The sequence below is a fragment of the Procambarus clarkii genome, chromosome 3 (assembly GCF_040958095.1).
Source record: "Procambarus clarkii isolate CNS0578487 chromosome 3, FALCON_Pclarkii_2.0, whole genome shotgun sequence".
NCBI lineage: Eukaryota > Metazoa > Arthropoda > Malacostraca > Decapoda > Cambaridae > Procambarus > Procambarus clarkii.
In genome coordinates, this window is record NC_091152.1 from 17,974,560 (window position 1) to 17,989,513 (window position 14,954).

The 14,954-nt window shown below is 48.8% G+C and overlaps 1 protein-coding gene across 2 annotated transcripts in view; it reads right to left on the minus strand.

Annotated features, from left to right (window-relative positions):
- Window positions 1-3,341: 3,341 nt before the first annotated feature.
- Window positions 3,342-14,954, minus strand: part of LOC123760858 (phenoloxidase-activating factor 3) — a 67,720-nt gene continuing 56,107 nt past the window's right edge. For both annotated transcript variants that reach the window (XM_069329637.1, XM_069329630.1), the window contains 3 exons: window positions 13,289-13,402; window positions 9,103-9,258; window positions 3,342-4,238 (listed from right to left, as the gene is read on the minus strand). In XM_069329637.1, the coding sequence (XP_069185738.1) occupies window positions 4,081-4,238; window positions 9,103-9,258; window positions 13,289-13,402 (428 nt within the window). In that variant the 3' untranslated portion in view covers window positions 3,342-4,080. The remainder of the gene's footprint in view (window positions 4,239-9,102; window positions 9,259-13,288; window positions 13,403-14,954) is intronic.

Consider the following 14,954-nt stretch of genomic DNA (forward strand, 5'->3'; position numbering starts at 1 on the left):
GGATCAGACTGAACTTGTGAGGCCCAGTGTGGCTGGGATCTTCCGTCGGTAGTGGTTGGTGCGGGTGCTTGCTCCTCTTCTCGGCTGGTGGCGTTCGTTCCCCCATTCGATGAAGGTTCTGCCCGTACAAGAACGTAGAAAGCTGCTGGCGGATATATTGCAGGCCCATAACTGTGAGGGAGAGCGATGGGGAGTAGAGGGTAAGGAGCGTGTAGATGCTGTTTAGGCATCATCGGTAACGAGTGTGGGTGTGGACGGTTCTTCTATCTCAGGTCATGTTGGACTGTACTAGGTGATCAGCCCCACGTCTAGCCGGAAGAGGCCCAATTGTGCAGCAGGCAGATCACCTTCTGTGGGTGCGTCGTGACTCTTAGAGTGCACTCTTTTTTTTTTGTCCTCTACTGAATCTTTCTTCCTGTAATTACTCGCCGACCCACTGGGGGAAGCTGGTGATAGTGCGAGTCAACAGAGTTGTGGTCACCACCTGGAGGACGGCGGTGTTCACCTCGTACAGCAGACGGCGAGGGTGAGCTGGGTGGGCGCCACTGCGGCCAGGCCCACACCACCACCCACCACCCACTCCTGTGTGTGTTGCAGTGCACACAGCAGGTCCTCCATCAAATTTGCAGATGACACTAAGATCTATGGTTAAGTGGGAAGCGAAGGTGATATTGAGACCTTGCAAAGAGATCTACATGAACTCCACAAATGGTCAGAGGACTGGCAAATGCTTTTTAATGTCCATAAATGCAAGACCTTGCATGTGGGGCACAACCATCCACGTCCCAACTACCAAATTAACATCATTACCTTACAACAGATTGATGAAGAAAAGTACATTGGAGTCAGAATTCAACATTTACTGAGAGTTGCACAACAAGTGGGAGCGGCAGTACAAAATACTAACAAACCCGAGGAATAATCAAGCGTACCTTTACCTTAATTAAGGTAAAGAAGGTAGTGATTAAATTGTATAAATCTCTGATACCTATATATTTTTGGGGGGGGTGGGGTGGGAGGGGGGCTTGACAGGGCTTGCTTCCCTGTCCCCCATTTGGATGATTGCATCAGGCATGGAGACCTCATCTTCAGAATGGCATAGTTTCTCTGGAGAAAGTGCAACACCGGGCAACAAAAATCATTCCAGAACTAAGTCAACTCACGTATCAGGAACGGTTGAGGGCCACAGGGCTAACAACACTACAAACCAGGCATGACTTTGCGGATCTCATTGAAACTTTTAAAATACTGAACAATTTGAATGATGTTGATCCAGACAATTTCTTCAAACGGTCAGAAGTAACACAAACCAGGAGCAACGGTTTCAAGCTCAACACGCCACAATGTAGGACTGAGAACAGGAGATGCTTTTTCACCCACAAGGTTATAAACCCATGGAAACACTTACCCGCCGAACCCGTAAATGTCACAATTCTGTTGGGTTTTAAAATACAACTGGAAAAGATCATCAGGGCAAATGGGGGGGACCTTTGACAAGTCGCCGGCTTCATGTCCTCATCGAGGTCACTAGTATTAGTGGCCCCTCAGGTAAATTTCAGGATATCATTTTTGGAAGAGTCACATCCTACATCCTTGTAATCACACATCTGGCACAAGGTAACAGACGTGTTTTAGTTAAAATACTCCAAAGTAATCTTTCTCACGATAAACTTCCATCCATTACCATCCCAGCATCACTCTGAGGACTAATCGCAGATTTCCTACCGTTCAAATTTCTGCAGAAACGCATGCTGCACCTAGCAATCCATTCACCATAGTCCACCCTGAACTACTACCAGTGCTACCACTCCGTCCACACAGAAAATGTACAGGTCACTCTCACAGATAACCCCTAACTACAGCAAACTCAGCAGGAGGCTTGCCTCCACCCACCCTCTACCCTTCAGACTGAACTATTTGCCTTGCTCCTTGCACTGAAATGTGTACAAGTCTCCAAACTTGATACATTAATTGTAAGTGACTCCTTATCATCCTTAAATGCTCTCAACTCTTTAAGACATAACTGTAACATGCTCGTGTCCGAAGCTAGACACAAATACAACAAAATTATTAAGGATGGTAACAGTGTCCATTTCATGTGGTCTCCATCTCATGTTGGCCTTCGAATGCATGATAGAGCTGATAAGTTAGCCAAAGAATCTGCCTTTAAAGGAGCCGTTGAGTGTAACCTTGGATTGTCAATGAGCAATCTGAGAGCAGCAGTACACCGAGAACTTCAACAAGATCTTGTAGATCTGAGGCAAAGTGAAATTGACACCAGTAATTCCATCTATCATCATGCTATCATGCAAGAAGAGCCACACATCTCTGGATCAGCCAATAAAATCAGCAGACTTCTAGATGTTACTACTGCTCGGCTTAGACTCGGTTACAAGTATCTCTGGTAATTCTCATTATCTGCTGATGTAGACCTGACCAAATGTAAACTGTGTCAACAAAATTATTCGCACACCCTCCGTCACTATGTGATGGAGTGCGAAAAGATACGTGAATTTAGAGACAATTCTATAACCAATGTGTAAATCTTTCATTCAAAATGATCTACTACCAGAAATTTTAGCCAAATAGCCCCAGTTTGCTAACTGTAGGTAGTAACTAAGTGATTGTAACCTATCCACCGCTGCCCACTGGATGGGGGGCGGTGTGCAGGACAAACATATAAATTGTGACACTAGCTCTCTACATATGTCAGTTGCTTAATTTAGAAACTAAATTTAGAAATTAGAACTAAATTTAGAAAGTAGAAGTTTAGAAAAAATCTGCTATCAGAATAATAACAAATTCTGCTTTCAGACAACACTCAGCCCCCTTGTTTAACTCCCTTAACATGCTAAACATAATCTCACTCCACAAATTTTAGTGATGAGCCTAAGGCATAGGCTTTGTGTTAGCCTATGATGTGATAGATTTCAAGCAAAGACTATTGCCCTGGAAACACAAACCGAAACTGTCTCTATTTTCCGCTTGTTACAACTTGTAATAAAGTTGTTACATCTTGGCTTAACGTGTTTATGACGTATTAGAACGTTGTTACAACTTGCTATATTGGTTGTTATAACTGGTTAGGTGTTAAAACTTGTTCAAACGTTGTACCAACGTCGTAGTTTCGGTGTGTGTTTGGCGGGTGGCACCCTCTACAGAGTAGCACCCAGAAGAGTGGCACCTCCAGCAAAGTGGAACCCCCAAGCAGAGTGGCACCCTCTTCAATTCATGCTTCACAACAGGCAGGTGAACAAAGACACCCCATCTTACATTAACAAGCAGGAAGTATTTCGACGTGTTATATATGTACTGTATAGCTGATTAAAACTATTTCAGAATATTATGTAAATTTTTTTTATCTGTATACAGAACATTGATCAGGAGCCGGTAATGAGGATAACAGAGACAGAACACTTACGGTATTCGGTCAAAATGAACTCAAACAGAGGTATAAAAACACATTGAATCCGACTAACATGGATGTTGGCGGGGTTAATGCCATATGGTGAAAGGTATTCACAATTCTTTTTATGTTGTGACGTACTCTAGTGAAGGTTGCTGTTGTTGTTGTATGTTGAGACGTACTCTAGTGAAGGCTCTTGTTGTTGTAGGTTGAGACGTACTCTGGTGAAGGCTCTTGTTGTTGTATGTTGAGACGTACTCTGGTGAAGGCTCTTGTTGTTGTAGGTTGAGACGTACTCTGGTGAAGGCTCTTGTTGTTGTAGGTTGAGACGTACTCTAGTGAAGGCTCTTGTTGTTGTATGTTGAGATGTACTCGGGTGAAGGCTCTTGTTGTTGTAGGTTGAGATGTACTCGGGTGAAGGCTCTTGTTGTTGTATGTTGAGACGTACTCTGGTGAAGGCTCTTGTTGTTGTAGGTTGAGACGTACTCTGGTGAAGGCTCTTGTTGTTGTAGGTTGAGACGTACTCTGGTGAAGGCTCTTGTTGTTGTAGGTTGAGACGTACTCGGGTGAAGGCTCTTGTTGTTGTAGGTTGAGATGTACTCGGGTGAAGGCTCTTGTTGTTGTAGGTTGAGACGTACTCGGGTGAAGGCTCTTGTTGTTAACGGAAGTAACATTTACGGCTTCAAGTTATTGGTGATCCAAGAAGCATAGAAGGCCACATTGGTGTAGAGTCCCTGGGTGTTGGTGGAGCCGCACTCTCTGGGGCCCCGGCTGGTAATGCCAACCACGAAGTGCCTGGTGCCCCCGGTGTTGGTGAAGGCCAGGGGCCCGCCTGTAACAAGATCCTACTGTTAATATGGAGAATATTAGGGATTATATTGTTGAGGCTATCGATATATATCGATATATTATTCATGGTTGATGGGGCTATCAGTGAAGGAACCAGTGGAACGAGGCTATCAGAGTGGGAACCAGAGGAATGAGGTTATCAGAGAACCATTACAAGAATCTTCCCACCATACTGGTTTTCTCTACAGGTGTCCTGGTCCTCCCCACTTACCAGAGTCCCCCCCCCTGCAGGTGTCCTTGTCCTCCACACTTACCAGAGTCCCCCCCCTGCAGGTGTCCTGGTCCTCCCCACTTACCAGAGTCCCCCCCCCTGCAGGTGTCCTTGTCCTCCACACTTACCAGAGTCCCCCCCCTGCAGGTGTCCTTGTCCTCCACACTTACCAGAGTCCCCCCCCCTGCAGGTGTCCTTGTCCTCCACACTTACCAGAGTCCCCCCCCTGCAGGTGTCCTTGTCCTCCACACTTACCAGAGTCCCCCCCCTGCAGGTGTCCTTGTCCTCCCCACTTACCAGAGTCCCCCCCCTGCAGGTGTCCTTGTCCTCCCCACTTACCAGAGTCCCCCCCCTGCAGGTGTCCTTGTCCTCCACACTTACCAGAGTCCCCCCCCCTGCAGGTGTCCTTGTCCTCCACACTTACCAGAGTCCCCCCCCTGCAGGTGTCCTTGTCCTCCACACTTACCAGAGTCCCCCCCCTGCAGGTGTCCTTGTCCTCCACACTTACCAGAGTCCCCCCCCCCTGCAGGTGTCCTTGTCCTCCACACTTACCAGAGTCCCCCCCCCCCCTGCAGGTGTCCTTGTCCTCACCACTTACGAGAGTCCCCCCCCCCCTGCAGGTCTCCTGGTCCTCCCCACTTACCAGAGTCCCCCCCCCCTGCAGGTGTCCTTGTCCTCCCCACTTACCAGAGTCCCCCCCCCTGCAGGTGTCCTGGTCCTCCACACTTACCAGAGTCCCCCCCCCCTGCAGATGTCCTTGTCCTCCACACTTACCAGAGTCCCCCCCCCCCTGCAGATGTCCTTGTCCTCCACACTTACCAGAGTCCCCCCCCCCCCCTGCAGGTGTCCTTGTCCTCCCCACTTACCAGAGTCCCCCCCCTGCAGGTGTCCTGGTCCTCCACACTTACCAGTCCCCCCTGCAGGTGTCCTTGTCCTCCACACTTACCAGAGTCCCCCCCCTGCAGGTGTCCTTGTCCTCCCCACTTACCAGAGTCCCCCCTGCAGGTGTCCTTGTCCTCCACACTTACCAGAGTCCCCCCTGCAGGTGTCCTTGTCCTCCCCACTTACCAGAGTCCCCCCCCCCTGCAGGTGTCCTGGTCCTCCACACTTACCAGTCCCCCCTGCAGGTGTCCTTGTCCTCCACACTTACCAGAGTCCCCCCCCCCTGCAGGTGTCCTTGTCCTCCCCACTTACCAGAGTCCCCCCTGCAGGTGTCCTTGTCCTCCACACTTACCAGAGTCCCCCCTGCAGGTGTCCTTGTCCCCCCCCTGCAGGTGTCCTGGTCCTCCACACTTACCAGAGTCCCCCCCCCCCTGCAGATGTCCTTGTCCTCCACACTTACCAGAGTCCACCCCCCCTGCAGGTGTCCTTGTCCTCCCCACTTACCAGAGTCCCCCCCCCCTGCAGGTGTACTTGTCCTCCCCACTTACCAGAGTCCCCCCCCCCTGCAGGTGTCCTGGTCCTCCCCACTTACCAGAGTCCCCCCCCCCTGCAGGTGTCCTTGTCCTCCCCACTTACCAGAGTCCCCCCCCTGCAGGTGTCCTTGTCCTCCACACTTACCAGAGTCCCCCCCCTGCAGGTGTCCTGGTCCTCCACACTTACCAGAGTCCCCCCCCCTGCAGGTGTCCTTGTCCTCCCCACTTACCAGAGTCCCCCCCCCTGCAGGTGTCCTTGTCCTCCCCACTTACCAGAGTCCCCCCCCCCTGCAGGTGTCCTTGTCCTCCCCACTTACCAGAGTCCCCCCCCTGCAGGTGTCCTTGTCCTCCACACTTACCAGAGTCCCCCCCCCCCTGCAGGTGTCCTTGTCCTCCCACTTACCAGAGTCCCCCCCCTGCAGGTGTCCTGGTCCTCCACACTTACCAGAGTCCCCCCCCCTGCAGGTGTCCTTGTCCTCCACACTTACCAGAGTCCCCCCCCTGCAGGTGTCCTTGTCCTCCCCACTTACCAGAGTCCCCCCCCCTGCAGGTGTCCTTGTCCTCCCCACTTACCAGAGTCCCCCCCCCTGCAGGTGTCCTTGTCCTCCACACTTACCAGAGTCCCCCCTGCAGGTGTCCTTGTCCTCCCACTTACCAGAGTCCCCCCCCTGCAGGTGTCCTTGTCCTCCCCACTTACCAGAGTCCCCCCCCTGCAGGTGTCCTTGTCCTCCACACTTACCAGAGTCCCCCCCCCTGCAGGTGTCCTTGTCCTCCCCACTTACCAGAGTCCCCCCCCCCTGCAGGTGTCCTGATCCTCCCCACTTACCAGAGTCCCCCCCCCCCCCTGCAGGTGTCCTGGTCCTCCACACTTACCAGTCCCCCCCCTGCAGGTGTCCTGATCCTCCCCACTTACCAGAGTCCCCCCCCCATGCAGGTGTCCTTGTCCTCCACACTTACCAGAGTCCCCCCCCCCTGCAGATGTCCTTGTCCTCCACACTTACCAGAGTCCCCCCCCCCCCTGCAGATGTCCTTGTCCTCCACACTTACCAGAGTCCCCCCCCCCCTGCAGGTGTCCTTGTCCTCCCCACTTACCAGAGTCCCCCCCCTGCAGGTGTCCTTGTCCTCCACACTTACCAGAGTCCCCCCCCCTGCAGGTGTCCTTGTCCTCCACACTTGCCAGAGTCCCCCCCCCCCTGCAGGTGTCCTTGTCCTCCACACTTACCAGTCACCCCCCCCTGCAGGTGTCCTTGTCCTCCCCACTTACCAGAGTCCCCCCCCCCTGCAGGTGTCCTGGTCCTCCCCACTTACCAGAGTCCCCCCCCCTGCAGGTGTCCTTGTCCTCCACACTTACCAGAGTCCCCCCCCCCTGCAGGTGTCCTTGTCCTCCCCACTTACCAGAGTCCCCCCCCCCTGCAGGTGTCCTTGTCCTCCCACTTACCAGAGTCCCCCCCCCCTGCAGGTGTCCTTGTCCTCCCCACTTACCAGAGACCCCCCCCTGCAGGTGTCCTTGACCTCCCCACTTACCAGAGTCCCCCCTGCAGGTGTCCTGGTCCTCCACACTTACCAGAGTCCCCCCCCCCTGCAGGTGTCCTGGTCCTCCCCACTTACCAGAGTCCCCCCCCCCCCCTGCAGGTGTCCTTGTCCTCCCCACTTACCAGAGTCCCCCCCCTGCAGGTGTCCTTGTCCTCCACACTTACCAGAGTCCCCCCCCCCCTGCAGGTGTCCTTGTCCTCCCCACTTACCAGAGTCCCCCCCCTGCAGGTGTCCTTGTCCTCCCCACTTACTAGAGTCCCCCCCCCTGCAGGTGTCCTTGTCCTCACCACTTACGAGTCCCCCCCCCTGCAGGTGTCCTGGTCCTCACCACTTACCAGAGTCCCCCCCCTGCAGGTGTCCTTGTCCTCCCCACTTACTAGAGTCCCCCCCCTGCAGGTGTCCTTGTCCTCACCACTTACGAGAGTCCCCCCCCTGCAGGTGTCCTTGTCCTCACCACTTACGAGAGTCCCCCCCCCTGCAGGTGTCCTGGTCCTCCCCACTTACCAGAGTCCCCCCCCCCTGCAGGTGTCCTGGTCCTCCACACTTACCAGAGTCCCCCCCCCCCTGCAGGTGTCCTGGTCCTCCCCACTTACGAGAGTCCCCCCCCTGCAGGTGTCCTTGTCCTCACTACTTACGAGAGTCCCCCCCCTGCAGGTGTCCTTGTCCTCACCACTTACGAGAGTCCCCCCCCTGCAGGTGTCCTGGTCCTCCCCACTTACCAGAGTCCCCCCCCTGCAGGTGTCCTTGTCCTCCCCACTTACCAGAGTCCCCCCCCTGCAGGTGTCCTTGTCCTCCCCACTTACCAGAGTCCCCCCCCCTTCAGGTGTCCTTGTCCTCCCCACTTACCAGAGTCCCCCCCCCCCCTGCAGGTGTCCTTGTCCTCCACACTTACCAGAGTCCCCCCTGCAGGTGTCCTTGTCCTCCCCACTTACCAGAGTCCCCTCTGCAGGTGTCCTTGTCCTCCACACTTACCAGAGTCCCCCCCCCTGCAGGTGTCCTTGTCCTCACCACTTACGAGTCCCCCCCCCTGCAGGTGTCCTGGTCCTCCCCACTTACCAGAGTCCCCCCCCCCCTGCAGGTGTCCTTGTCCTCCACACTTACCAGAGTCACCCCCCCCCTGCAGGTGTCCTTGTCCTGCACACTTACCAGAGTCCCCCCCTGCAGGTGTCCTGGTCCTCCCCACTTACCAGAGTCCCCCCCCCCCTGCAGGTGTCCTTGTCCTCCCCACTTGCCAGAGTCCCCCCTGCAGGTGGCCTTGTCCTCCCCACTTACCAGAGTCCCCCCTGCAGGTGTCCTTGTCCTCCACACTTAAGAGAGTCCCCCCCCCCTGCAGGTGTCCTGGTCCTCCACACTTACCAGAGTCCCCCCCCCCCTGCAGGTGTCCTGGTCCTCCACACTTACCAGAGTCCCCCCTGCAGGTGTCCTTGTCCTCCACACTTACCAGAGTCCCCCCCCCCTGCAGGTGTCCTGGTCCTCCACACTTACCAGAGTCCCCCTGCAGGTGTCCTTGTCCTCCACACTTACCAGAGTCCCCCCTGCAGGTGTCCTTGTCCTCCACACTTACCAGAGTCCCCCCCTGCAGGTGTCCTGGTCCTCCACACTTACCAGAGTCCCCCCTGCAGGTGTCCTTGTCCTCCACACTTACCAGAGTCCCCCCCCCTGCAGGTGTCCTTGTCTTCCACACTTACCAGAGTCCCCCCTGCAGGTGTCCTTGCCCTCTCCACCTGCACACAGCACCATGCGACGGTCCGGATAACCTTGTCTCAGAGTCTCACAATATTGCGAGTTTTGGATGGGCAACTGCACTTGCTGCAGAGGGTTGAGTCGAATGAACTCTGACGAATCTGGAATTGATAATTAAGCAAGAATTAATAGATAAAAAGTTGTCTACCAATAGCTCTACTCCTACCTCGTAAAATTTGACATTCTTAGCCCCTGTCAGTTTGGCTTCCGCTCCCAAAAGAGTACCAACGATGCGATTATTAGTCTCCTTGATATAATTTACTCAGCCCTTGACAAAAATGAGTTTTCAATTGGACTCTTCATTGACCTGATAAAGGCCTTTGATACAGTTAATCACAATTACTTCTTATGTGAACTCCATCATTATGGAATCCGAGGCCATACACTGGACAATATCCAATCCTATCTTAGTGATAGACACCAATGTGTAGCCATCAGTAATATAACCTCTCCCACTCTACCAATAACCATTGGAGAGCCACAGGACAGCATCTTGGGACCTCTTCTATTTCTTATATACATCAATGATCTGCCTAATGTCTCTAACATTCTGAAACCTATTTTGTTTGTTGTCAACCCACATACACTAAATAATGTTCTTAATAATTAACTAAAAAAAGTCCACTTATGGATGTCAACCAACAAACTAACACTTAACATAGAAAAGACCTACAACATCTTATTCGGAAGCAAATCTACAAATGCAATTCAGCTTCAGATAGACAATGTAAACATTAGCAATAAAAATGATGGCAAGTTTCTTGGCCTATTCCTAGACAAGAGACTCAACTTCAGCACCCACATACAACACATAACTAAGGAAGTCTCTAAAACAATTGGTATACTCTAGAAAGTTAGATATTATGTACCTAACTCTGCTCTCATCTCTCTCTATATTATGCACTAATCTATCCCTATCTTAATTATGGTATCTGTGCATGGAGTTCTATCACTGCTTACCACCTCAAGTCCATCATCAGTCAAGTCCATCAGATTAATAACAAATTCTGCTTTCAGACAACACTCAGCCCCCTGTTTAACTCCCTAAACATGCTAAACATAATCTCACTCCACAAATTCTCTTGTATCAATTACATTTACAAAACCCTGTTCTTAAATGCAAATCCTGCTCTGAAACTCTCCCTGGACAGATGTAATAGGACCCATTATCACCACACCAGAAATAAATATCTCTTTGATATCCCCAGAGTCAAACTTAATGTGTGTAAACACTCTATGCAAATAAAGGGACCCAGTCTATGGAACTCACTCCCTATTGAATTGAAAAGCTGTCCAACTTTTGTGTCATTTAATAACAAAACTAAAAAGTACCTAATTTCATCTTCATAGTTTTATACCTTGTTGCTTTAAAATTGCACTGTATCTATTGCTACCCAATCTCCCAATCTTTATGTACCCAATCTGAACATCTTTACCATTGTGATTATTGCTGTCTTCTTATATGTGCTGTCAATCTGCTGTATGTTGTCTATTAATCTTGTTTAAATTACCAATCAAGCTGTCAATGTAATCAATCAGAGCTTTAATATACCAATGTGCTTTAATATACTTACTAATCTATCTCATCTCATTTTTTTTCTTGCAATGTATCTGTTATCATTTTATTAATTCTGCTAGAATTTACCTACTTAAAATTATCTGTTAGATTAAGGACCTGCCCGAAATGCTGCGCGTACTAGTGGCTTTACAAGAGTGTAAATACTGTACTATGCTATGTATTCTCACAAACCCAATGTACCTTCTTGTATATAAATAAATAAAATAAATAAAATGAAATAAAATATCCGTGCAATAAAATTTATTCATGCATTTGATACAGTATAACTTCTGCATTAAAATGGAGAATTAAACAGTTGAGAAGTTTCTGTGTTGTTAAAAATGGGGTTGAAATGCTCTAAATCAGTTTGAGATAAGAAAATTTATAATTAATTAACATGGGACTGGATGAAACATCTTGTAAGGCGAACATAATTGAGTAGGATCTCGTTAAAAATTGAACAGATTCTCAATAAAGTTCACCGATTAGCTGTGAACACATTTTGCAAACTCCAGAACTTGTTCCCTAGAGCACAACACCTTCACGTTTATTATTTTTACCAACTCAATATAATTTCATTATTAACAGTTTAGAATTCTTAATGTTGAAGGTAATATATAAGAAATTAAATGATGCTATAGTTTGCAATTCTCCTGCTTCCCCCCTCTCATACACTGTTCTCCTCTCTCATACACTGTTCCCCTCTCTCATACACTGTTCTCCTCTCTCATACACTGTTCTCCTCTCTCATACACTGTTACCCTCTCTCATACACTGTTCCCCTCTCTCATACACTGTTACCCTCTCTCATACACTGTTCTCCTCTCTCATACACTGTTCTCCTCTCTCATACACTGTTCCCCTCTCTCATACACTGTTCCCCTCTCTCATACACTGTTACCCTCTCTCATACACTGTTCCCCTCTCTCATACACTGTTACCCTCTCTCATACAGTGTTACCCTCTCTCATACACTGTTCCCCTCTCTCATACACTGTTCCCCTCTCTCATACACTGTTCCCCTCTCTCATACACTGTTACCCTCTCTCATACAGTGTTACCCTCTCTCATACACTGTTCCCCTCTCTCATACACTGTTCCCCTCTCTCATACACTGTTCCCCTCTCTCATACACTGTTCCCCTCTCTCATACACTGTTCCCCTCTCTCATACACTGTTACCCTCTCTCATACACTGTTACCCTTTCTCATACACTGTTACCCTCTCTCATACACTGTTACCCTTTCTCATACACTGTTACCCTTTCTCATACACTCTTCCCCTCTCTCATACACTCTTCCCCTCTCTCATACACTCTTCCCCTCTCTCATACACTGTTACCCTCTCTCATACACTGTTACCCTCTCTCATACACACTTCCCCTCTTTTATACACTCTTCCCCTCTCTCATACACTCTTCCCCTCTCTCATACACTCTTCCCCTCTCTCATACACTGTTACCCTCTCTCATACACACTTCCCCTCTCTCATACACTGTTCCCCTCTCTCATACACTGTTCCCCTCTCTCATACACTGCTCCCCTCTCTCATACACTGTTCCCCTCTCTCATACACACTTCCCCTCTCTCATACACTGTTCCCCTCTCTCATACACACTTCCCCTCTCTCATACACTGTTCCCCTCTCTCATACACTGTTCTCCTCTCTCATACACTGTTCCCCTCTCTCATACACACTTCCCCTCTCTCATACACTGTTCCCCTCTCTCATACACACTTCCCCTCTCTCATACACTCTTCCCCTCTCTCATACACTTCCCCTCTCTCATACACTGTTCCCCTCTCTCATACACTGTTCCCCTCTCTCATACGCACTTCCCCTCTCTCATACACTGTTCCCCTCTCTCATACACACTTCCCCTCTCTCATACACTCTTCCCCTCTCTCATACACACTTCCCCTCTCATACACTGTTCCCCTCTCTCATACACACTTCCCCTCTCTCATACACTCTTCCCCTCTCTCATACACTCTTCCCCTCTCATACACTGTTACCCTCTCTCATACACTGTTAACCTTTTTCATACACTTCCCCTCTCTCATACACACTTCCCCTCTCTCATACACACTTCCCCTCTCTCATACACACTTCCCCTCTCTCATACACACTTCCCCTCTTTCATACACACTTCCCCTCTCTCATACACTGTTCCCCTCTCTCATACACACTTCCCCTCTCTCATACACTCTTCCCCCTCTCATACACTCTTCCCCTCTCTCATACACTTCCCGTCTCTCATACACTCCCCATCCCTAATACACATTTTCACGTTTTTATGCACAATTCTGCCCTCACATAAACATTTACTCCCACTTCTCATATTCCTTACACAAAGGCCAATATTCTCAGAAACCTGTACAATAGTTGATTACAGTTGTGAGAAGGGACCAAAGAGCTAAAGCTCAACCTCGCAAGCACAACTAGGTGAGTACTCATACACACTTATACTCTCTCATAAAAAGTGTTGTGGTGCAGGCACTGTACATAGCGTGAGACACTATACACAGTGTCACACTGTACACAGTGTGACACTGTACACGTGAGACACTAACCTCTGGAGGTGGTGCCCCAGCCGGCCGCCCAGGCAGACTTCCCAATAAACTGCTGCTCGCTGAAGCCCAGGTCCTTCTGGGGGTTGAGAGGCAGGCAGATGGGCACCACGTGTACTGTAATACATCATAAAATTAGTACACCAGAGCTTTATTGACGTGTAGGGGAACACACGTGGAGGGGAGCCCACGTGGGAAGTGACAGGTGGCTGTTACAGTTTAGCTGTTGATAAATGATGTAGTCTTGTATTGGATACTTGCGTGCAATCTAAGTTTTGAGACAGTGTTCAGTTTTCTACCTGGGAGGCTAGGTTACCCCCCAAGGGTCAAGGGATTAGTGAGGGGGAGGTTAGACAAGATGGCCACGTCTCCCTTGATGTTAATTCAGATTGGAAGTTAAACTGAATGGAAGCAAAGCATGTATGGGATGAAATATCTAGAGCATCTAGGTCTAACAGTATTTATGTCATGGGTGACTTTATTTTATTGGAATAATCTGGCTTAACAAAACAGGGAATAATGAAGCAGAAAATTTTCTAGAATTAATTGACGATTGTTTTCTTACTCAACACATTAAGGAACCAACGCGGGAAAATAATATTTTAAACTTAGTATTAACTAACAGGGAAACACAAATTAATGACATCGAAATAGGGAGTGACCCAGGGAACAGTGATCACAAAGAAATCAGATTTTGTATAGAATGGAATAGATCTGCAGGGAAAAATTCTGTTCAAGTGCCAGATTTTCGAAAAGCTGATTTTAATAGCCTAAGAATTTTTTGGGGTCAAATAGATTGGAAAGTCTTGGGCAGAGGGGGGCTGGTCTTGGAGCGAGACGTGAACCCAGCGATAGGTGACGTAAATAGGGATTTCGATGTGGATTCAAAATATAACTTATTTAAAAATATTCTAAGTAAAGCACAGGAACGTAGTATACCATACAAATTGAATAAATAGAATACTAATGACTCGAAATGGATAACAAAGGATCTGAAGAACTTTATAGGGAGAAAGAGAGCTTAGTACAAAAGAATTAAGAATGGGAAAGTCAGTTTAGAACAGGAATTTGTAAGGAGTGCAAAAGAAACTATGAAGTTCATATAGCAGGGCAAGCAAAGACAAATCCTAAAGGGTTCTTTCAGTTATATCGAACAAAGGTTAGGGAAAGGATAGGTCCATTAAAAACTGAGACAGGTCAAATAACGGATAATGACGAGGAGATAAGTAGTATTTTTAATAAATATTTTATCTGTATTTACTAAAGAGGAACTTAACACTATGCCTTCAGCCGAACAAGTCTATGTGGGTGGGGACGAGGACAGGTTGACTAGTTTAGCAGTTACCAGGGAGGATGTTATTATAAAAATAGTGAAACTCAAACCAAACAAATCCCCAGGGCCGGATGAAGTGTTTGCTAGGGTGCTTAAAGAATGCAAAGAGGAGCTTTGTGAACCATTGTCTACCATATTTAATAAATTATTAGAGTCAGGCAGAGTGCCAGAGTCATGGAAGGTTGCTAATGTGGATCCAATTTTCAAGAAAGGAGATAGATCACTTACGTTAAACTATTGGCTAATTAGCTTAACGTCTATTGTGGGAAGGTTAATTGACTCGACAATTGCAAATACTATTCGTCTTCATCTTGAAAAACAAATTAATAAATGATT